General features: G+C 35.3%; 1 protein-coding gene across 1 annotated transcript in view; it reads left to right on the top strand.

Moving 5' to 3' along the window:
• The first annotated feature begins 7,113 nt into the window (after positions 1-7,113).
• Positions 7,114-25,824, top strand: part of LOC148947829 (9,11-endoperoxide prostaglandin H2 reductase-like) — a 36,591-nt gene continuing 17,880 nt past the window's right edge. The window contains exons 1-4 of the mRNA XM_089095110.1: positions 7,114-7,378; positions 11,258-11,338; positions 20,231-20,338; positions 22,139-22,423. Of these exons, the coding sequence (XP_088951236.1) occupies positions 7,315-7,378; positions 11,258-11,338; positions 20,231-20,338; positions 22,139-22,423 (538 nt within the window). The 5' untranslated portion in view covers positions 7,114-7,314. The remainder of the gene's footprint in view (positions 7,379-11,257; positions 11,339-20,230; positions 20,339-22,138; positions 22,424-25,824) is intronic.

Raw genomic sequence — 25,824 nt, 5'->3', positions numbered from 1 at the left:
ACTTGAAGCTCCAACTTAAGTGGAGTTTACTACTTGAATAGAATGTTGTCATGTTACCTTCTTCTTATTTTGCCGGTTTTTCTTCTTTTATTGAGATCCTTTTTAAGGATAAATCCCTTTGAATGAGAGGTCCCTTTTAAGCGTACGTAAGTACAGACTAGTTTAGGGGCTCCAAATATACTGGGAATCTGAGATCCTTTTTAAGGATAAATCCCTTTGAATGAGAGGTCCCTTTTAAGCGTACGTAAGTACAGACTAGTTTAGGGGCTCCAAATATACTGGGAATCTGAGATCCTTTTTAAGGATAAATCCCTTTTAATGAGAGGTCCCTTTTAAGCGTACGTAAGTACAGACTAGTTTAGGGTCTCCAAATATACTGGGAATCTGAGATCCTTTTTAAGGATAAATCACTTTTAATGAGAGGTCCCTTTTAAGCGTACGTAAGTACAGACTAGTTTAGGGGCTCCAAATAAACTGGGAATCTGAGATCCTTTTTAAGGATAAATCCCTTTTAATGAGAGGTCCCTTTTAAGCGTACGTAAGTACAGACTAGTTTAGGGGCTCCAAATATACTGGGAATCTGAAGCTAAACCAAATAAGTCATAAGAGGAAAAGTGACGCTTGCGAAACGTGAAATAATTCGAAATTATGTAACAACCAAAATGATCAATTTGACTTGAAAACTTCAGTCAATATTTGATTCACATGGCTTAAGCAACATGAACACTGCATTCATTACGCTTATTTTTTTACAATTAACTTTTTTGTTACGTTTAGTGGTCAGTAAACAATCATAATTATAGAATCATGGTTGTTCCCGTAGGGGTAACCTAGTAAAGAACAAACCATAGCCTATAGTATCCGAATATATAAAACGTGTCTGAAAAAATTTCAAGTGAAGAAGAATCTTCATGTGAAGCTGATTCTGGAATCGTAACCATTATTTTGATTAATCTTAATTATAAAAGGTCGTTAAGAAAAGAAATTTATGGGAATTTTGAAAATAGCCTGAAACCCCTCAAAACGATGTCAGATGGAAATGAAAACCGCGCCATTGGGATCAGAATAGCTGAGTACCCATTTAGGAGAATTACATAACAGTCTCTCCTCTTGAGCAACAAGGATTATCATTTTTCAAAGGGGTCGCAGTGATATGTCTCCTTCTTTTTTCATCGCCGCTAGTCTTTAACGCTGAAACATCATATAGAGGTGTTGAAGGGACTATTTGAAAGGAAATTGCTATGCCTGTGTGTTTCTTTTAAGAAACAAAACATAATATTAAAAATGAAACACAGTTTTTAATAAAAAATGCATCTTAATACACAAGATACAATGCACGTATCTTTTGACAAAAGATAATGTAATTCACGCATGGTTTGAAAAGTTGTTTTTCTGTGGTATTATGTCATATTTGAGTGACCTCACTCCCCGACTCCCTGTGGCACATACGAAAGTCTTACTTTCAGTACTTTTTAATCGAAATAGTACTTTTTGGATACTTTCTATGAAAGTAACACTTTTTTATCCTAAAATGATACATTTCCAGCAGTTTTTCAAAGTTCCTAAAATGATCTCGTGTCGCCGCCAACTTCTTGAATTTTCCTACATTTAGCATCTACTATGAATAAGTACTAGCTATGTGATGCGTAAATTCAAATAATCGTCAGAATCAGGAATCATATTTACACCAGTGTTGCCAACAAAGATTTTCAATACTTGTGAAAAAAGTGCCCAAAAACCTGTTAATTTTGTCAAAAACGTGTGGCCCCTTTTAGAGCGTGTTCTGACCTTAATACTACAGTTTTCTTTTAGTCCAGTCTTCATTGACAGATTCAGGGATCTGGAAGAATGAAGACCAGTTATTTTGTGACAGGGCCGTCAACATACTACCGATCTTCATTATTCCAGAATCTTGCGCCAGAATCTGCCAATGAATGCTGACTTTTCGGTACTTCAAAGTAGCAACGATAGGACCTCATTAGTTACTAGAGTAGGTGTGACAAGGTCCAGACGGCTGAAGTAATGAAATGTCCGTTTGGCTTGATTGTGTAAAAGAATTGATGAAAGTGACGCCGCTGTAACAGCCCTCTGCTCATCTACTGCAGCAAGAAAAAAGTCACTTAAAAGTATTTGCTATCATCGTTTGAACTTTGTGACTCACATTTAATCCGCAATAAATATAACAAGGTATAAACGGTCGTAGTTACTGTAAGTTACTAAAGTAAGAAGGTAAAAGTCCCCTTTGCCTATAGCAAATCCTACATATAAACAACAAGAAGACTCCTTCCCCATGTCTTTGCGGAAGAGAAGTAAAAACAAGACATAGCTGGGGGTTTGGTGTCCTCCAATCAATTGTGATTATAACAAGGGCGCTTGAACTTTCCGTTTCTAACCGAGTGAGCCCCTTCAGAAGTTTCTGTGACAATTTTTTCCATACAAAGTGACTCCATGAAAAGTTAATTTAATAAAAAAAATAATATGTACAGTCTACTCCACTCTTTACTTAAGCAGTGCTATTGTATCGCCAGGACCGTAGAAAATTATTTCATAGGTCTGACTGAAATGTAAGTCCCTATGTCCTTCCCTGCCTTCCTCATCAAGTTTCGCTTCAAAGAATAAAACAGATTCTTCAAAAGCTAAGACTATTGATTTTCAAAGCGTAAATTAGGCACCATTGCTCTATGTATTTAAATGAAATAGACAGAAAAAGAAGAATTGAGACATAAAATTGTTTTTAAACATGCATATTTCTTCTGCGTGATCTTGATTTTTGTTGAAATTTTAATTTTCAGCTATTATAATTTGTTTAATAATTAATTTGAAAAAATTAATTGGTTTTTATTTGTTATCTTTAATATCGATAACAACGCAACAAAGAAAAATGATATCCCAGGGCTAATCAGTGGAAAAAAATGGAGCTTTCTTTTGCTTTTTCTGGGTTTTACAAATTCTAAGCTGTATTTTATTGAAAACATATAAAATTTGAACAGTTGAGTTCTTCTAGGACCATGTCTAGGATTTTTTCGGGGGGAGGGGGTATGATTTGTTCGGGGAGAGGGTCTTTACAAAAAAAATCCAAAATGCATCAAAATTTGTTTATTGCATTCTTTGCTTTTTTCACGAGTCAGACTTAACTATGGAAGAAAAGGGTTCAAACCCAGCAACTTTCTTCCATCCTGGTTACAGCCTTGAGGTTTTATTTGACGTAATATCAACAAGAATAAACAGAAGGACATAACCTATCTAACAAACATTACTGAAAAGTACTCATGATAATAGAAAAACTATTTAATTTGTAACCATATTAATTAAAAAAAAAATATAAATTATAAGCTCATTATTGGTTTCATTTTCTATTAAGTCTAATACCTGTTTCTTTCAACTCTTAATTCATTATTTATTACAATTTCTGTTAGTGTTTTCCTCTGCCCAAGACATACCTTCGCTCTTTACTGTTCTTTAAAAAAAACTTGTTTTTTATTTAATACTTAAAAGAACAAATAAAAAAGAGAGGTAATTTATGCCACACAATCCCATAATTTTCGGTTTATAATCTGGTTTTGGTATTTGTTTCATTTTCTAAATACCAACTTATCCAGACCTAACGTAAGAATCCCAGCAGTCATAATTTGTTTAAACAACAAGAGCTAGCCCTCAATTTCTTCCACTCCTGTGGTTTCGCGTATTAGTACAGTCAATCTAAGGTTTAACCTCAAACAAATTGCAACAGTTTTTATTTTGGTACCACTGGAACCGGAAAAATTATTCTCTACAACATATAAAAAATCGGACGACGCAAATTTCACCATTTTTCGTCTTTTCTTCTAAAATGATGACTTTTTAAAAACAACTTAATTTGCACGTACAGAAAGATGAATATGCACTTGGTTTTTGTTTTGAACGCTCATGTTCAGTTCCCCTTCGGCCCATAAATCAAGCGTCGATATAGGTCTGAGAGCAACATTACGAGAAGTTGAAGTCATGCACAAAAAAAATTTGACTGTTAACGCAGAAAAGAAGTCATGTCTATGTCAATTTACCCACACCACCCTCCACCCTAAACGGTACCATCCCAAATTCTTAGAATCCAATAAGCAACTTCTCACAACTAGCTAAATCATTGATTTTAATTTGAACAATAGATCACAGACAATTTGAAATTGCAAAAGGCTTGGAGATTCATCACATTGATTTAATTAATCACATGTATTCCTCATCTTCAAATTGGACCTGGGCATTAGAGCAACTAGTTCCTTTGAAAGAATTGCAAGCACTGTTGAATTCCATGCCGTTTCGATGACAGCTGCACCGGTCACTATCACAGGATCCCTTACAACCACACTTCATGACGGTGAGAATTTTCTTTGGTGCCGCTGGAAGATCGGTGAAAATAGGATACAGCATGTCGTTCTTAAGTGTCCATCCCCATTTCTCATGATCAAGGGCAGGGCTCTGAAGCTGGATCCAATCTTGTACTTGAAGATAGGTTCGGAAACAGTGAAATTTCGCTGCTGCTGAAGTAGGAGGTAGATCTTGGGGATGAATGACAGTTGTAGACGTTGCTACTTTCTGCTGAAATACTCGGTTTCGGTAACTCTCAAGATTGTCAGTAGATTTTCTAACGTACAATATAGAAAGTGCGGCCTCTCCCGCCGCTTTAATCTCTTCTTTCAAAGCACTAATTCTAGAAAATGTTGAAGCATTTTCCCTAAGCTTTTCGTCGTCTCTCAGCCGCTTAAGTGCAATCCCTTTGCCAAGTCCGTGCATACGAGATGTTGTGTCGCGGCTAAAAATTGCGTGAGCAAAAGGAAGCAGTTTGCAGGTTTCAGTCCCAATCCTCTTAACAATAGCTTCGATTGCCCAAGTTGCACCTGAAGTGGCTGGCTTAGGCTCACTGTGCAGGTAGACCTTGTGGTGCTCAGGAAAACAATGATAAAGTAACAACACCAACAAGTCGGTATCGTCAACGATAACTACAGTGCTCCAAGTCTTTGAACACTCCACCGCTATATGCACAATAAGCAAGTCAGCATCAGCTATAGCATGTATGGTTCTCAGACCTTTGCCTTGTAAATAATCAGAAAGCACATTGGGGAAATGGGCTTTATTCTTTGTGCACGAAAGAATTCCTCTTTTTGGTGGTGAGTCTCGTTTCTGGGGTAAACAGTACTTCCCGTTCAGTGACATGGTTTCGTTTAAGATGAGTCATATCTTTTGTCGAAGCAGCGATGTCGTAGCCATCAAATACAATAATGGCGTCTGGATATTTGGCCAAAATGTAGTTCCAGTATCGGTCTAGGATCTCTGATGTGTTTCTTTTTCTGCCCAGGGAATCCTGTGAAGCAAAGCGCCGTTGTCTAAGACGTAGGTGTATTTCAGACTATGTTTTTCCCAAGTAGTAAATATTTCTGAAAGTTGCTTGATAACTTTTATTAGCTCTGGTTTATTTGGCTTTCGGAATTTTCAAAAAGTGACGCAGGACAGGAGCGAAGTTCATTTTAAATGAAGATTCTTCGTCCAAATTCAGTCGTTTGGATATAGCTAGAAGACGCTGAAACAGCAATGAAGGGTCTCAACGGTGGATTTCTCCCCCATTTTTTGCTTCGCCATCATAAGAACCGCCTGGTCTTTTCGTTTGAGCGAATCCTCCTTCAGAGATTTCCTACCATTCCGTCAAGAATCTTCTTTCCGATTTCCAGCTGCTTTGTCGGTATTCAAGTTTTCTGCAGCAGTTATGCCAGTAGCTAGGCTTCGAAGTAATAGCGGATCACCCTCGAAAGAAGACGACTGCTCGAAAAAGTCAATAGCTCTTTGTGTGTCTTTGCAGTCCCTCTGCTGCCTTGAAATACCAGACTCTTTGTATTGGTCGATTGTGTGGTACGAAACATCCGTCAGTTCTTGCATCAGAAGATTAACGTGAGCACAGGCTGGACGTCCCATTACCGACTGAGGTCTCTGTAGTTCTGTCATTCCTATACCTCTAGTCAATCCGGTTGCCGTTTTCAGACTTCTCATCAGTTCTTGTTCTATGACCAAATCTGTAGATAAACCGGCCCAAATCTGTCCGATCTTCTCGACATGTATAAGCCTTTTTCGAAAGACTGGAAAAGTGTTGGGCTTGCATGTTCAAGTCTGTTCATCTGCTATAGGTGCAGCCTCCCCCAACACGTGTGTGTTGGAGGAGGAGGAGGGGGGTCAGATGGCTCAGGGATGGCCAAAACAGAACTGAGTCCATATTCGTGATCTATGTACCCGATTCTCCTATCACCGAATTTTTAAAAGTACAAGTTAATTGAACTTTTTTAAGTCGTTATTTTAGAAGAAAAGACAAAGAAGCGTCAATTTCGCCTCGACCGATTTTTATATATTGTATAGAATTTTTTTTGGTTCGAATGATACTAAAATCAAAACTGCTGCAATTTGTTTGAGGTAACCCCTAAAATTAATTTAGATTAACTGTACAATATACATAATTTACAGGTACTTATTATCAAAATAGAAATCATCTAAAAGTGTGTTTTCGCTCAAATAGTGGCAAAAGAAGTAAACCTTGAACAATTTCTTTATATATTCAGATTTTCTAGTGTTAGGAATGGCGTTGAATTATGTGCTCTTTAGTTAAATTAAAATGTATCCATACAAGACATGTTATGTTGTAAGTAGTTAATTCTTTCTAAATTGTGTTCTCACTTTTAAGGTTTTAGAATGTTGATAAACAAAAAAACATACAATTTGCTTTATTCCTTTTATTTTGGGTTGAACCTAACACCCAATGAACTTTTTTCCCTTCTGTTTATAAAAGAAGTTTTCAATCGTGTATCCAAAGCGAGTCTAATTTTTTTTATAAGACTAAAATGCAAAGCATAGGAATTTTATTTCGCTATAAATGGAAATGCAATAAATATTTTGCATTGAAATTCCTAAAATTAAGTTTCAAATTTTAAAAAACATTGTACAAATATTGCACCAAAAGAAAAAAGGATTTTTATACCACAGTTTATCTCAGTTCTGTAATATTTTAATTTAGAATAGGGTCTGTGAAAAAAAAGAAAAAAAAAACAAATAGCAAATTCAGAAATGGAAAAGTCGAATAACATAGTTTGCATAAAGCCATTGTTTGCAGTGCCATCTCTAACATTTTCAATTTAGTTGATAAGGAGTTGGTTTAAAGAACTAATTGCTGTTTTTGTGTGCGAACTTTACTAATTTATTCGAAAGTAATACAAATATTTGATAGAATTCCTACGCAGAGCTTATTAGATAAATAGATTTCTTAAAAGTTTGTGCTCAATTTAATATTCCTGTAGAATACAGATGGCTCTCAAAGAATCGTATCTTGTGAAACTGAGAAATGGAATTTCAATGCCTTTGATTGGAGGTATGGTCTTTTGCTTCTTTTTCTTTAAACAATTTGTGGGATATTATGGTGCATTATGCCAAGATTGCTTCTATGAGAGAGAGAGAGAGAGAGAATAACTGTGGTCAAACATGGTTCTGAAATGTGGGTGCTTTGAAAAGCTGAGGAAGATTTGTTATATATCTCAAGAGTATTTGTCTGATTATGGTCTTAGGTACTCCTCTAACCGTATAATAGGCAGAGCAATAGCGCAACCTAAGTAAAGAGTGACGTGGGCACAATGCATTGTTATTACTATTGTTTTTTGTTTTTGTCTTTTTTTTTTGTTTTTGTTTTTTCAGGGTACTTCGTGTCAAAGGAGTTGTCGTAGAAACTTCGGAAAGGACTCATTCGATTGGAAATTGAAAGGGCTGGTGCCATTTTTAATAGTCAAAATTGATTGGAGGACAACCAACCCCCCCTCCGCCCACCATTTCCCCAAACACATCCAATCAAAGTTTCGAGATAGCCATTTTGCTCAGCATAGTTAAAAGGTCCGGGAATTATGTCTTTGAGGATTGACAACCCCCAAAGCCCTCAGGGAAAGGGTTTTAAGCTATGCAATTGGGGCATACAAGGTGTTTTATAGAAAGGGTGGTGAAATAAACTTCGGAGGGGGCTCATTGGATTGGTAATCAGAAGTTTTAGTGCCCTTTTTATGATTTACTACACCTCATATTTTCTCGAAATGCACGTGATAGAAATTTTGAGATCGCCATTTTGTCGTAGAAATTTCGAAAAAGACTCATTCGACTGGAAATTGAAAGGACTAGTGCCCTTTTTAATAATCAAAAGTGATCGGAGGACAACAAGTCCCTCCCCTCCTCGCCTGTCAATTCCCAAAACACATCTAATCCAAATTTTGAGATAGTTATTTTGTTCAATGTAGTTGAAAGGTCTGGAAATTATGTCTTTGAGGATGACAAACCCCTCAGCGCAAGGGTTGTAATTTGTGCCCCGAGAGCAGATAAGGTTTTTATGGAAAAAGTGACCGTATAAACTCCGAGGGAGCTCATTGGATAGGAAATAAGATGTTCTAGTGCCCTATTTAAGAGTCAAAGTGATCGGGGGTAGCCAACCCCCCCCCTCCCCTCCCACGTCGTATTTTCCCCAAATGCATCCAATAGAAATTTTGAGATTGCCATTTGTTTAAAAATAGTCCACAGATCATTTAAGAAGGCCTTTGTGGTGGACAGAATCTCCCAGAGTCTGGGGTTAAGGGTTGGGGGTTAAGGGTGTGGGGTTAAACTATACCCCAGGGGCATATAAGGTTTTTATGGAAAGGGTGGTCATGTGAATTTTAGATGAGGCTCATTTGATTGGAAATGTATAGTTCTAGTTCCCTTCTTAGAGTTAAACATGGGAGAGAACAACTAGCCCCCCCCCTTCCCCCCCCCGACATCCTCTTTTCCAGAAACGTATTCAGTTGAAATTATGAGATAGCCATATTGTTACCAATAGTCCAAAAATCATATAAAAATGTCTTTAGGGCGGACACAATCCCTCAGATCTCATGGGCAAGGGTTGTAAGTTATGCCAAGTGGCATATAAGGTTATTATCGAACAGGTGGTCGCATAAACTTTGGATGGGTTGGAGCTCATTTGATTGGAACTTGGAGGTTTTAGCGCCCTTTTTAAGAGTCAAAAGTGAACGGAGGGCAATCAGCACCCCCATGCCTATCATTCCCCTAAACACATCCAATCGAAATTCTAAGAGAGCTATTTTGCCCAGTACTGTTGAAAGGTTCAGTAATTATGTCCTTGGGGACGTCAACCTCCCCACAGTCCTCAGGACAAGGGCTGTCAGTTAGGCAATTCGTTCATTGTTTACACTTAGTGCTTCTGGAGTGGTTGATGATATTAAGCTGAAACTATCAGCGTATGTTGAAGGGGATGTTGAAGAAACCAAAGGTGCTTTGCGCGTACTGCTACCAATGCTGCTAAACTATGGCCACTGCGCAAGCTAAGGGTATTAAGGTGAAGTCTTTAAGGCTTCACCTTAATACGTTGAAGTAAATGTTGAACTAAATCAAAACAATCTATGAGCATGGGGACTTTCAAAAAGATAACAAAGCAATATCTGAAGAACAACTTATATTATTAAGTTAGACCTTTAAGGGTAAGTTAGGGGGGATTTTGAACTAGCCAGAAGGCACTATGTGTATATTTTTCATACTACCACTACATTTACTGTAACTAATGACGCTAAGGGTATTAAGGTGAAACTTTTAGGGAACATTCAGGAGGACTTTAAATAAAACGAAAAAACTGTATGCATGCTGGTTTTCAAAAGGGAATATAAGCAATATCACAGGCAGCACCACTCTATAATAGCTAGAAATATAATTGAAACTTTTAAAGGAGCTAATTCGATTCAAAATAAAAGTTCTGGTGCCCTTTTTAACGATAACAAGAGATTGGAGGGCAAGCAGCCCTTCTCTCAAGCGCACTCAGTATCCAAATAAATTCAGTCAAAATTTTGAGAAAGCCATTGTGTTCAGCATAGTAAAACGGTCCTGCAACTATGTCTATAGGGATATTCGGTTTTTAGGGATATCAATCCCCCACAATTATGCAATTGGCCCATTATGCTTTAAAACAAATTGTTGCTTTAAACTAAATCAAAAGGCTTTGTGTTTATGGTTGCCAATTCAACAGCTCAGCAATATATTGAGAAGGACTGGAATATTAAGTTGAAACTTTCGGGAATATTAAGTTTATTACTATTTATTACTACTACTGCTCTTACAATTTAAATAAATAAAAAGCGTGTAAGTGTATCCAGGTTGTCAAAGAGCATAGATAGAATCTTTTGGGAATGATATTTAAGTTTTATTTTTCAGATAACCTTCAGGACTTATAATATTAAATTAAAAAATACTGTTTGTGTTAGGATCAAAAAAAAGTTTCTCCAACATAAAAATAGCAGCCCATACTATGGATTCTAATAGAAAAAGCCGAAAAGGTAAAAAATATTACTTTTTTCCATGAAAAAGACTATATCAATAAAAAAACAGAAATTAATTTAAATCTTTATCCACAAAACAAGTTTCTCAAAGAAAAGTCTAGAGCTCCATTAAGCCGAAAATGAGCAGAAATGAAGTCAAATAATCCGAGTCAAACTCAAAAGGAGCAAAACTTACCATGAATAGGGCTGATAACCCCCATGCCTTCTCAAGACGTGAACATAATTGCACTTTACTGAAAACCAAATACGTTTAGTCACACGTACGGTTACTCACACCTGAAAATCTTTTTCAGAGTAAGCATTTAGAGTTTCGGGATGTAGATTAAGAGAAAATATGAGCTTTAAAGTATGATTTTTGTTATGATTCGAATTTGATTCAAATTTTTCGAGCAAGTTTCATCCACTGTTGCATTAATAAAATTATGAATAAAAGGAATCTAGCTGAAACTTAAGGGTTGGTGGCTGCATGAATTGCTACGAACGGTCCTGCTCAATAGCAAATTTTGTTCTTCTTCATGTTTCTTAAAGATATAATCGTTTTCGAATATTATTGCTCTAAAATTTTGTTTGAAGTTATAGTTTGGCTATGTAGGGTAGGTTATTTCTAATTTGTAGGTTTTAACCTATGATTATATATTCTAACTGCCCGATGAATCTATGAATGCGAGCCCAAGATTGCCATTTGATTTAGTTACTTAATAAATTTACCTAATTACAATTTTCTTAAATCTTTTTACCTCACATTTTAAATAGTGAGGCAGATTTGTTTTCTTCGCCTAAAGCTTTCGAATAGTCATACAGTGGTAAAAAATATAGTTAAGTATGGTCACTTGAAATCCCAAGGTATATCTCTTGACTAAATTATAGCGTTCAAGTAATTTCTCCTCTTGTAGTTGGAATGTATCAGGTCAAAGGTCAAGAATGTGTTTCAACCGTTATAGAGGCTGCGTTAGAAGCTGGATATAGGAGCATAGGTATGTAATTATTTAGGATGTTTTTTTTTATCTAATAGTTGAATTTGAATCCTTCAAAATAAAAAAAAATGAATATAGTAACTTTGGGGCTCTCTTTCTTTTAAAAGCTCCTTAAACTCTTCTAGACAGACAATCAATTCATACATAGTCCATAGTATATTAAATAAAAAACAAGTTTTTTTCAACTGAAAGTAAGGAGCAACATTAAACCTTAAAACAAACAGAAATTATTACGTATATTAGGGGGTCGCCCCTAGTTAATACCTAACTGTTTACGCTAAAGTTCAAATTTTGTCCCAATTCTTTAAGAATCACAAACTCCTGAATCACAAAGGCCGTTTAATTAGAATAAATTGTTCTTTTAAAAGTACTAAAAAAACTTTAGCGTACAGAGTGAGGTATTAACAAGGGGGCGACCCCCTCATACACGTGATAATTTCTGTTTGTTTTAAGTTTTGATCTTGCTCTTTCCTTTCAGTTGAAAAAATTGTTTTTTTTTATTCAATGTCTGATCGTTTTTTAAATAATGCTGGGAAACCCGACTCCCATTCCATCGAAAATTTGCTTCTCTGATAAAAATTCCTCCATGGAAATATCCTCCCACGTAATAAGCTTTTTGAATAGACATCAAAATTTAATTATTTTGATGTATCTATTGTTATCAATACTCTGTTTCTTAGAGTTTCGGTTACTATTGAGCCGCATTGCTCCTTACTTACAGTTCGTTACCACGAACTGTTTGATACAATGCTCTAAAAATCAGGTCTAGCTTAAACATGTTTAGTGATGTAATGAAAAAAACTGTGTAAACAATTTCACCTACAGCACAGAAAATAAGCAAAGTTCAATGTGAAAATAGTCGTCTTAAAGGCACTAATTTGAGGAGGTGGCGATAGTTCCTCCAGATTTTGAAAAACACCTAGTATTTATCTTCTTTTTGAAACAATTAATAAAAATCTTTGCCCCTGCTTGTATTCTCGTGAATCGGCGCCCTTGATTCCTCTGGTGCAAGATTTTTCTTATTAAGTCCACTTAAAACCGATAATCACCTTAATTGTCAACCCGTAAAACATTTCAAACATCAAATTTTTGGTTATTTGTAATATGCTTCCCAAAAACTCTAAATTACAACAATTTTGATTTTCTGGGTGCTTATCCTTTTTCAGCGACCGAAACTGTTTTTTTTCTGCTTGGCTAATCCCTCTCGCCGAAAGATTGATCAATTTTGGGGAAACAGAATTCTCAGGATACTTTCTTCTAATCGTGATAAACTAAGAATATTGATTTAAAGGGCTGAGATACTCTTGAAGTACCAAGAACATCAAAATGAAAATGCTTTTTGCCCCCTGGCGCCATCTTTTGTCTGTTCAGTCCTGAAAAGCAGGATTTCCCCCGGTTTTTATTTTGTCAATATACAATTATTAACGTGTTTCTCATCGTTTTAAGTCTCTTTTATTGCAACATTGAATCGAGAAGATCAACAAGCAGAAAATTTCGTGTTTGCAGAAAAGGCGTAACCAAAGGACTGTACAGCCCAAATATAAATAAGTATTTAAAATATCAGTCGATAAATACACCCGTATTGGATTGTATTATTGTGCGGGGTCACCACTTTTAAAGGCAAAAATGGCGCAAAGAGTTGCTATGCCACTTACTGGAGGGGGACGATCCCTCTTTGGCCCCAAATTAGTCGGATTTCCGCGGTTACTCCAACGTTTCTTTTATGCTAACGTTATCGGATGGTCTATGGCCACATTTAATCCCAAAGTTTACCGATAAGATTTTCTAGTTAACCCTTTAGTTTCGACCTAAGCTGAAAAGTTAAAAAGAGTCCATAGAAAAGGTCTTACTCTATTAACACTCACGCGTTATAAAATGAACTAACTAAAAATGGACTTTTCCTCTCAGCCCGCTAGCCGCAGCACGCGGTGGGGGTTACTAGGGGTGGTGAAGAATCTTTCCAGCCAATCCCAGGACTACTGATTTACTGTTCAACCGCCCTAACTGCGCAACTTTTCCCTCGTGGTCTATTAAGCACGTACGCAGTTAAGAGGACCCAAAATGGCGTCAAAAAATAATAGGAAAATTAATATTTATTACTTAAGAAAGGAAAATAATTAAGGGGCCGAAAGAAATGAATCTGGGAGGGACATTTATCTGACAAAACTGTGACCAAGGGTTCCAACACCTCCCTCCTAAGATAAATGACCCACATTCCCGTTGGATTGGCTGGAAATTCAAACACAATCTCAAATTCAAATAAACACTAAATTTCCTTTTTATCTCCCTCTGGTCTTCCAGGTCTTCCAGGTTCATTTCTTCCTGAGAGTTCCTGCCGTGCGAGGGTTTCTGCCCTGCCGAGTAGTATGGGGTACTATGAAGTTTTCTCATTTTTCAGCAGTTTCTCTTCCTCCTCTGTTGGAAATAATTGTAGGATGTCTTCCTCGGGACTCTAGAAATTCATTGTGCACAGCACAATCAAAAACAAAAATTTTCTTGCTCTCACGAATTTACATTTGAGAGGAGCAGAGAATCAATTTTTGGCACATGTGATGATGCCAGCCATCGTGAAAAATTAGCTGCACTAGCCTCTTAATTTCCATCTGTGGAAACAACCCCAAATCTCGATAAAAAAGTAAATTGCCCCTTGGCATAATTTCAAATAGTCTAAGGCCGAAAATACACAGGCCTGTGAAAACGATAAGGGTTTAGGAAAATGAAGTAAAAATCTGAGCGAACCATGAATTGCTTTTTCTGGTTTCCCTCCCCCGGGATAATTAACTGAAGAATATACGTTGATGCTGATTAAAAATGAAATTTGGATACATCTCCCACTGAATACAATTTGCCGGGAATAATTGTCGATTCCCATGAATAATAACAACTATGAATAGGGTTGCTGGACAACGCTTTGGGTGAAGTATGAAGTGACTTGGAGAGAGTATCCCCCATGGACTTCAGATCAGAAAGGCAAAATCTCGGTAAAGCGATCACAACTTGTCCGCCAGTTGTGCATTGAGGAAAATGGCTAACTTTTGCAACTTCCCGCAGGGGATCTTCCCCTAGGGATTCCTCCCCCTCAAAAAGCATCAATATATTTTTTGAATTGATAATACCAATCTCAGATTCATTTCCAAATTTTTACAGTCTAACATAACATTCAATCTCTCAACCTTCCCCCACTTAGTGTCATGGCAGCCATATCTATTTTGTAACCATCTTCTTTTATTCCCCATGGGTCTTTGACCTCTTTTTCCCCCTTATTATCTATGTTGTCAAGGCAAAGCCCATCCAACATTTTTTTATTTTTTGCCACTGCAGGCTGACTCTCCAAATTTTGTCTCTTCTTTACATTCCTCTTTTCGTCTCTACTTTTCTGTCATTCGCGAAAAATAATAAATTATCGTTATATTTGATTTGGACTCCAGTGTCCACTATCTTTGACTGAATAATTTCATTGTAGCTCCGTTTAATATTTCTTTTCTCTCTCTTAGTTTTCTTTTGTTTTGTAGTAGCATTAAATAAATCGTCATGAAATCTGAATTGGACTTCAGTGTTCATCCTTGACTGCATTTCTTCATTGTATCTCCGTATAATATCTCTTTTCTCTCTTTTAGTCTTCTTTATTCTTACCGCAGAAACAATTATTTCGTCATCAAATGGGAACTGTACTCAGACATTAGGTTTTTCATATTCTACAAAAATCTCTCGAACTTTCCGAGGAAAAGCGCGTACAATAAATTTTGTCTCCTTTTTCTGTGGTACAATCGGTGTTTCATTTTGGCCTATACTTGTTAGCGTCTCATATTCATTAAAAGTGTTTTCAAGTTTTCTATTATTTGCAAATTTTCCTGAAAAATCAATTTCGCGCGTCTTATTTTCAATATTATCTGGTCTATTTATTTCCGCACCCCTTTGTGGATTATCGACATTTTGAACACGCATATCATGTATTCCGTTTTTCCGATAGGGTGGCACAGCCTTCCCATTTGTTTTATGGGCCGGTTCATCTCCCCCCGTAGCTAGCGAAGTATTATATTTTCTCGTAAAAGCGTTTGATGTGTGGTAATTTTCGTTTTCTCCCAATTGATTCTTGGACAAATTATTATGGCTATCTGACAGCCTAGAAGTTAGTTTTGATAAAATCTCCCTTTCTGGAATTCCCCAGCGGGCTTCTATTAGGCCTATCATGGTTCTTTTAAACTCTTGGTGATATCTTTCTTCTTTCTCTCTAGCTTGTCTATCTCTTTCGTCTTCTCGTTCTCTGGCTCGTCTATCTCGTTCTCTCACTTCCTTCATGAAATTTAATATTTGTTGTCTCTTATCTTTCTCCCTTTCTTTTCTATCTCTCTCTCTTTTTTTTCTATGGGCTTCACTCGCCCTTTTAATCTCATCTCTGTCCGACATAATTTCGAAATTTCGTTTGTCATTATTTCTTTTCAATTCCTTTTCTGAATTCATTTGTTCTATATCTGTTCTATCTCTATCCGTATTTTCTTTTATTCGTAATTTCCCTTCATTTGACACAGACTCTGAGGGGTTAGTTTGTTCTGTTTTTTCATATATCCTTCCTAACTTTTTTTCGTACCCTCTCCTTTTACCACGTATACTTCTCTTTGATTATGTTATCTCTTATTCAATTAGTCAATCTTGGTAAGTTCAAAAACTGTCACTCAAAAATTAAGGTACGCAATTACTATTGTGAATTATCAGCTCCGTGTAATGAGATTCAACAATTTTTCAAATAACCGGAATGTCTAGACTTCATTAGGGAATAACAACTTCTTTCACAACAAGAAGTTTTACGCGGGTGAAATATATCTCCGAAAAACGAATTAACAGGGGTTGGACGAGAAAATAATCAGAAAAACCACGCGAATATTCCACTAGTGAATTAGCTGGACTAAACTCAAACAGGGGAACTACCCTGCAAAACAAATCACGTATCCTCCCTGGATACTCGTATTCCAAATATAATCTCCTCCTGGGCAGATTACTCAATAGGACAGGTGCTTCCCACCTTCCTTGTCCAATATGCGCACAAACTGACAAATTCTTCTAATTTGCTGTCCTCAATGCTCTTATAATCTTCGTCACTGAAGATTTTCTCTAAGTCCGCCACTTCACTCAAATAATAACCCAACTTTCAACGTTTTCTTATCTGTCCTTAAACCCTGTAATACTTTTAAATACGGAGACTCTCCTACTGTAAACTCAACTCATTAATTTCACGTTATTCTTTTTTATTTTTGTCTAACAAGGCCCACAGCCCATTATAGACTTTCATAATTTTATTAATTAAATGCGTAATTTTGTCTTTTTATATGCCACCACAATAGGCTACTTTTGTAGGCTAAATTACTTGTCTCTTCGAAAACGTAGAATTCTTTTATTATCAACTTTGTTAATAATTCCTGTTCTTGCTGCCACCACTTATTGGAGGGGGTGTGGCGCTGGCACCACTTATTGGAGTGTGCGGGTACCGCTGGCACCACTTATTGGATGTGTGAGTACCGCTGGCACCACTTATTGGAGGATTATCGTGCGGGTTCACCACTTTTAAAGGCAAAAATGGCGCAAAGAGTTAGATCCCTCTTTGGTCCCAAATTAGTGGGATTTCCGTGGTTACTTCAATGTTTCTTTTATGCTAACGTTATTGGGTGATCTCTGACCACATTCAATCCCAAAATTCACTGATAAGATTTTCTAGTTAACCCTTTAGTTTTAATCTAAGGTGAAAAGTTAAAAAGAGTACATAGAAAAATTCATACTATATTCACAGTCACGCGTTATAAAATGAACTAACTAAAAATGGACTTTTCCTCTCAGTCCGCTAGCCGCAGCACGCGGTGGGGGTTACTAGGGGTGGTAATGAATCTTTCCAGCCAATACTAGAACTACTAGGGGACTAGTTAACTACCCTAACAGCATACGTTGTCCCTCGTGTTCTAGTAAGCACGTACATAGTTAAAAAGAAAAACACTACCGTCAAAAAAATAATAGGAAAATTAATCTGTAACACCTATGGACGTAAAATATTAAAGCGGCTGAAAGAAATAAATCTGGGAGGGACATTTATCTGACAAAACTGGGACCAAGGGTTCCAATTTGTTCTTGAACAAATATGGGGTATTGAGAACATGCCAAATTAAATGAGAAAATTTATGTTTTTCAAATTAGAACGAAAAAGATACTATTGATATACCAGTATTTAACTACAGGGATAAGTAAGAGAAAATAATATAGCTGGTCATTCTAAAATATTATCCTATGGGTAAATCAGTTAACTAATAATATAAAGTTTTAATTTAAAAAAAAACTTTTATAATAAACATATTAGATTATAGCTTAAATCTTGTGATGTTCAACGATATTTCCATTTCCTTTCAATTCCTATATGGAAACAAGATGTTAGGGTTATATTCTTGCATGTTTTAATCATTCTACCTCTGTTTTTTTTTCTTCCAGAAAGTTTACTGCCAATTAATGGCAGTGTCTTTCTTTTGCTACCAAAATCAGAAAATTTACACTTTCTGGAGGTACATAGGGAAATATTTTCGATCATTTCTGCTTATTTTTCACGCACGTTCTTTATTTGGTTGACATATAGACGTATATGGTTGTGTAACATTCCACTTAACCAATTTATTGAACTAAATTTTATTTTAAGTGTCCTTGGTAATTTAGACTAAGAGAAAAAAAAACATAGTTGGAAGTTTGAAGTTTGTCATATACATAATATCGTAGGAAGAAACCAGCCTAACTAAAAGAAAGATCTTCTGCAGCGATAGTAGTTTGACAGTTGCTCTTAGTTAGGTTTGGATTCAGGTCATATGACCCTTGAGAATTCTGATTATGGTAAAGGTACGTCGCCAGAATTTTAGTGAAATTCCTTAAAAACATTTTCATTGATTGTCCTCAGAATCTAATATTTTTACGAAGTAAGCGGTTTTCAACAATTGGGGTCTAAGTTATGCAGAATCTTGAATCCCCGATTTGGTTGTAGTGAAAGTTTCAACTTAAAACCATTAGACGCTCCTGATATATTGAAGATATGTCGTTTTGAAAACCTTGATGTGCATGATGTCATTTGATTTATCTCAATATTATCCTTAACATGCCTTGAAAATTTCAACTTAATAGCATTAATCACTTCTAATAAAATGCAAAAAACTTCCTTTTGACAATTATAATAGTATATAGTGGTTTTGATAACCTTGGATGCACATAGTGTCTTTTGATTTAGTTGAACAATCCCACTAATATGCCCTGAAAGCTCATATATAATAATTTTATCTGTTCCTGAGATATTATACATGCACCCTTTTAACAACCTAGATGCACATTGTTTCTTTCGATTTTGCTCAATGTCCTAGTTAACACGCCTTGAAAGTTTCAAGTTAATATCACTAGCTGTTCCTGATAAATTGCAAAATGTGTCCCTTTGACAACCAGGATGCACTTATTCTCTTATGATTCAGTTTAATATTCCTTCGACATGCCTAGAAAGTTTTGGCTTGAAACCGCTCTCAATTCCTGATAAATTACAGATATGCCCTTTTGGAAACCTTTGATGCATATAATGTTTTTTTTATTTACTTGAACTTTCCCACCAACATATCTTGAAAGTTCCGCGGGAATACCCTTTACTGTTCCTGGAATATTGTAGAGACACCCTTTGACAATCTGGAAGCACATAGTGTCATAGAACTGATTTTGCTCTATATCCTCCTAAACATGGCTTGAAATTTTCAACTAAATATCATTTACCTGTTGTTTTAAGTTGGTGTCTACTCCTTCTCAGGAATTCTATTATACATTTAATACCATTTCTTAACATACTACTAAAATTATAGCTTAAATCCAACATATTTCTTTTGAAATTTACTAATGCTATTCCAACTTGTTGACATACTAATATAGTAGATCCTACAAAATTTAATTAATATTTTTCTTAACCAAACTCAATGTAACCTAGCTTAAAATTCAGTTATGCTGCCATCTATAACTAAAGCTGAGATGACAGCACTTGAGATAGTGAAAATTTGTCACCGTGTAGACTTTATACCATTACTTGACATACTACTAAAATTATAGCTTAAATCCAACATATTTCTTTTGAAATTCACTAATGCTATTCTAACATGTTGACGCAATGATATAGTAGGTCCCATGCAATTTAATTAACATTTTTCTTAAACTCGTACCAAAAACTCTACTAAATAATATACAAATTGACTATCAATCATTACACCGAAATTTCCTTGAGTTTGTAAATGAACTATAAATCGTATGATAATTAGATCGAGATGGGAAGGACTTACTTCCAGGTCTAACAACATCTATAGGAAGGCCTTTCCTATACAACCTCTAATATAAGTGTTAGTAGCCTTCTAATACTGTTATAGAAAACGCTCTTATATTTGATAAGCGAAAAATTTGCAACATATCTTTGAAAACTTCGCAAAACATATCTCCTTGATTAATACACCCTTTAGAAGTCTTATATGGGCCTTGGGGCCCTGTGATGACTGTTGCTTGGGCAGCAAGCTAGTTTATTACGGACAATACTCCTGATTGTCACTTTGCAGCAAAGAAAGCGAAGGTTGAAAGGAATAGCTAGGATATCCCTGAATATAATATTGAAAACCGATAGCAATAAAATAAATAAAAGTGCAAAGTCTTAGGACATTAAGAATTGACAGCCTCAATCCTACACAATATAGTTTTAGTCCTTTTAAGTTTTTACTTTTCTTTTCAGTTTCTTTTAAAAATCTGGCTTTATTCTTGATTTAATTCTTATAAAGCACATTGTAAATGGAGTGCTTACAAAATTTTAAAAAATTTATTTTATCTCTAATAGCTGATCAATTAAAAGATTTGTTATTTTAGATACCGCTACGGGCTACCGTAACGAGGATTTAGTTGCCGAATCTTTGTCTGTATTCTTGCCTCGAAATGGATTAAAACGAGAGGACATTTTCATTACTTCCAAATTGGGTGAGTATGTGCTAAAGTTTTTTTTTAATATTATTTTTAAATATAATTGTTACAAGTTTATTATTATAGTTATAACAGATAGAACTAATTATATTGAAAATTGAATTTTCTTGGAAAATATTCGTTGGAGTTCTCTGAAATCTCTCCGAAAACAAACGTTAAGAAGTTAACCGTTTTGTATTTCTTGTTAACGTTCATGTATTTACGACTGCTAGTTTTTGGAGAAATTATGGAGAACCCAATTTTTATTTTGAAAATTTGGAATAAACCCAAAAATTCGGAAACGCATGGAAAGAGAAGTTAAAATCATGCTGTTTCCTCACGTGTAATTTTATCAGAATTAAAGCGAAAAAGGTTATAATATAACATTTATTGTTTGAATAAAGCTGAAAATCTCATCCATAAATAGACTGAACAGATACATGCTTAACACCGTTTCTATGTATTTAACAAAAAATTATATACTGCAATATAAAATAAAATCGTATAATCAACTAAAGTGAGCCTGTAACCAAAAGTCAAACACGGTTAGCCGCCAAAAAAAATCATTTCATTAATGAATTGTTTTATTTTTAACAAAACATGGTATTAGGCAGCCTAATATAATGATAAAATCAATTGAATATTTTCTGAACTATTTTGAAGAAACAATATCAAGTAAGCTTCCAAAAAATATAGGCCCATTGGGAGGAGCTAAGTTACTTTTTCCATTCGCCTTAACATTTGTGCACTTTAAGCCATATTGAATTTCAAACGTAAATGTTGCACAAAGAAATATGTGGTTAGAATACAAATCAAAATCACGGTGGAATGAAGGAATATGCTATATCAAGGGGCGTCCCGAGAATAATTTCATTGGGGGGGGGGGCGATCTTCGTAAATTTTACCGAATCACTACCTGAATTTTCGCTATGCCGAATTTTCTGCAGAAATAAAGAATTTTGATAAATTTCGGGCAATTTTAAAAAAATTCTGCCGAAATTTTTGCCTTCGGCGAAAATTTTACCGACTCCCAAAAATTTTGGAGGGGCGGCGCGCCCCTCCCTGCCCCCCTCCCCCTCGGGCCGCCCCTGGCGATATAAGTGCCGGTGAAGGATAAACAGGAAGGAGGAATTAAATTCATGCCAGAGTTTCTTAATCAATTAAAATTGCTGAATATGCTAATACGTAATTTAGATAATTCAGAGGGTATTTTCAATGGAACACGCATGGCTGCTACTGAATTATATAATAACGCAATTCAAGCAAAACTAAATTTACTTGGGAAGAGCTGGAAGAGAATTTTTTGTCATGACGTCATGCGAAGTTATACAAGATGGTGAATATATATTATATATATATATATATATATATATATATATATATATATATATATATATATATATATATATATATATATATATATATATATATATATATATATATATATATATATATATATATATATATATATAATATATGTGTGCATATATGTATCTATGAATCTCATTTGTTTGTACCTAATTAACTTACTTAAGTAATATACCTAAAATTAGTTAGATATTGTACGTTCTTCTATTGGCCTTCTCGGCCTTAAGAATTTTATGTATGCGCACGACCCGTCTTGGGGTCTGAAACCCTTGAAATCTCATGGTTCTGAGTATTTACTGTAATATTATCACAATATACACAATTTACTATTGTGTTAAAATTGCCCCCTGTTTCCTAAAATAGGTTTTTGCAAATAGTCTTGAGTACACTCTTATTTTTTCCTAAGTACTTCATTTTGTACATAGACAGCTTCTTTTCTTTTTTTCGCAGCTCCTAAAGATCAGGGCCATGAAAAGTCAGTCAAAGCAGTTTATTTGTCGCTTCAGAAACTTTCAACGGTCTACTTGGATTTATATCTCATACATTGGCCGGGAACTCAGGGTCTGTCTCCAGGAAATTCACGGAATTCTGAACTTCGCCGTCAAAGTTGGAAAGGCTTAGAAGAGTTGTATGAAGAGAAAAAATTACGCAGCATCGGTGTATCTAACTATACAATTCAGCATCTGACAGAAATGCTGACCTATGCAAAAACAATGCCGCATGTTTTACAGGTAGGTTTTCGAGATAATTTTGAGCTCAGGCTTTCAAAGGAAACTATAGAGTAATATTAAATCTAAAAAGAGCATTAATAAGATTTTGAGCGACCTCCGAAAATTATACATGGGATAAATTAGTTTTATTTTTTCTATTCTGAGCGCCTTTTTGCTTTCTCTTCAATATGGACCCCCTAACTAAAAAATGATGCTGTAGAATTTAGAAATTTTTAGAAAAAAACCGTAATTTTCTTATTTTTATATATGACCAAACGTTCTATAGCATCTTTTTCTAAGTTTAAAACTCATTGTTCATACTTCAACTTAAAAAAAATATATTTCTTAAAAAGTTGTACAAATAACAGATAAGCAACCTCAAGAATAGTAGAATAGTACGTTCTCAGGATTTTTTTTTTTACTGTTTTAGAACATTAACTAGACTCATTCTTAGATAATATTTCGTGGTTTTAGATAATTTAGCGGTTATTTTTTAATTTTAAAGAATATGAATGTGCCATATTAGAATGATTAAGGTCAAATCATAAAAAAAAACTTTGCACTTATTTGTAATTTGCTGTGCTTACTAGATTTAACTGACATATTCTTGATCTATGTTAATTTTTTTAGATATCTCACGGATTAAGTTTTAGTAGACTAGAGCTATACAATTTTTCATGCTTAAGTAGATTTATATGACATTATACAGTGAATTAGGTACAATCAAAGATATATTTTGCGCAATGTGTTGTATTTATTTCACTTGATTAGCACTTTTTAGGATACATTTCCTTGTTTGAGACTATACATAATAATACATTTAGCAACTCAGGGTCATCATAGGCCAATAGGTACATTTATAAGATATATTCTGCTCTATTTGGCAATTCACTGTATTTTTTTTTCTGAATAAAGGCTTTCTTAGGTTTCATTTCCTTGTTGAAGGTGGCTCACAGTATACATTTTTGTAAGTCTGAGTTGTAATAACAATTTTCGATGTTAGAGAAGATTTGTATGTCATATTAGAGTGAACTAGGTACGACTAGAGATAGGATTAGATTAAAGTAAATAAATCATAAGATATATTATGCTCTTTTGTGTAATTTAATGTATTTATCGGAGTCGATAAACACTTTTTAGGTTACATTTTCTTATTTGAGACTAAATAAAGTTAAAATTTTAGCAAATGAGGTTATCATAAGCCCTTAAGTGCATTTATAAGATATATTCAATTTTTGTAGGTATATTACGATATTTCTATCGCTGAATAATTCTTTGGTTACATTTTTTCGACAAGGAATATGCAATACGCATATGATGCAATTAGAACTCGCAGTGAAAAAGTTGAAAATTTGCTACCGGAAAGACAATGATAAGCTATAATGCGGATTAAAGGAATGAGAAGAGAGTATAAAAGATCGATTGAAAGAAAAAGATCGCATTTGAAGAGCAGAAAGCAGATCAACTTAGGAAAGCTTTCTATTTCTGTAATAATTGCGAATTTTGCTAGTTTCTCAAGGATAATTTAGGAAAGCAGAAGCCAGCAAAGTTAATACCGCCTGCGGAAAGTTGATCAGTATACTTAGAAAAAAAGAAAGGCTAGGTGGTATTGAGGATTCGGCAATAGAAATTGAACACACGTTAGAGGCGTATGAGACCCTTCAAGTACCGCCTAACCAAGAAAAACTGGATCTTGTAATGGATATCTCGGAGGAGGAGATTTGGAAGGAATTGAAGAACATGGATGGATCTTCTGCATCTGAAACAGATGGTATTGAAACTCTTTTCTGGACTTGGAACCGGACTTGGATCTTTTCATTAATATTTGTGATATATTCTGGTATCTTCCAAATGTCCCAGTGGCCTTCACAAGGGTCAACCTCAATTGCAGTCCCCCTTTTAAAAAAAGGCGATGCGTCCTTACATGTGAGATATACAAATATTCACTTGGGGAACAGTTTGGGTGAGCAGCGTTGCAATATCCTGTGTAGAAGATTAGATGTCTGGTTAGAAAGGGGGGGAGGAATAAGTGAAATACAGGCAGGATTTAGGGAAACTTTTTCTGCGGTAGATCAATATACAGTGGATTCATTAGCTCATCATTATTTATATAGTGGATTCATTAGCTAAGAAGTATACTAGGAGTAAGGGTGGAAGATTATGTTTGTAGATCTTAAGGGAGCGTTTGACGAGGTTGGAAGGGATTTATTAATGAAGATTTTATTGGATACAGGCCTTCCAACGTGTTTTGTAGAAATGTTGGTTCAAATTTATTTGTAAGTTAAGATGGTAGTGGACAATTTCTTATGTTAGGTAATAGTAAGACTGACAATTCCTTAGGTTACATATTATTGTTTAATTAATCGCATAATATCGTAATTTAAAATATTTGTTTTACTTGCATGGTATCGGATTAACGACACTTTTTGATTACTAAGGTTCTTGCGTCCACCCTGTACTGTGCTGCCACCGCCTGGCTCGATCTCTGGGCCCGATATTACCAAGCTGAGGTCTTTTGAAAGGTTTCAATAATTCAATAATGGTAATGTTTTTGTAGCAACTGGGTTGTTCTTGCAGCTTTTACCTAGTAGGTAAAACTGGGTTGCTTTACGTACTAAGATCATGGATCACTCTGTTACCCTATGCACCCCGTGAGCGGGGCCAGGAAATTGAATGGAATTTCGTCCCTGCGATTCAGCTGAATTAACAAAAATCCTCAGCTCGATTGGATCCAACAGTGGCGGGTTGGATGGTGTTAACCTGAAGACTATTCGATCAATTCTGGTTACATTTCAATTCTGGTTACGATCAATTCTGGCCCAGAAAGCAAACAGAGCTCTACAAGGGTTGAGTGAGTTTGTAGGCACTAGCTTTCTTAGAATTAACGTGGCAAAGAGTAATTATATTCTTTTTAATCGGATTGGTTTATCTCCAAATCTTCCTAGTGAAATAGCAATAAATGGTTCTTTATTAAAGCGGGTTGAGGAAGGGCAGTACCTAGGATTGATTCTCGATCAGAACCTCAACTGGAGAAGACAAGCTGATGTGGTTGCGTGTAAAGTAGCACGTTGCCTTCGGATATTAAGACATTTTCAGCATTTTTTTACCTTCTGATTTTTTAGTTCTTTTCTATTATTCTTTGATTACGCCGTATATAAATTATGGGTGTATGATTTGGGCTAGTAATTTTACTTGTAATTTTAAACGAGTGCAGATTCAGAAAAATAAAGCAATGAGGTTAATTTATAAGTACGATACATGAGTTTTAAGTACAGATTTGTTTTTTAGGAAACTTAAGATTTTGAATGTTGGTCAGATTAGATATTTTCAGATTGGTATTTTTGTGCTTCAGAGTTTGAATGGTTTCGCGCCTGATGTTTTTAATAGTTTTTTTGTTTTAATTCATTTTATCACGGATATGCTACG

This window comes from Artemia sp. Qi Xiang Cuo, chromosome 10, assembly GCF_049724085.1.
Source record: "Artemia sp. Qi Xiang Cuo chromosome 10, ASM4972408v1, whole genome shotgun sequence".
NCBI classification, from domain to species: Eukaryota; Metazoa; Arthropoda; class Branchiopoda; order Anostraca; family Artemiidae; genus Artemia; species Artemia sp. Qi Xiang Cuo.
This window is presented reverse-complemented; position numbering and strand designations above follow the sequence as displayed.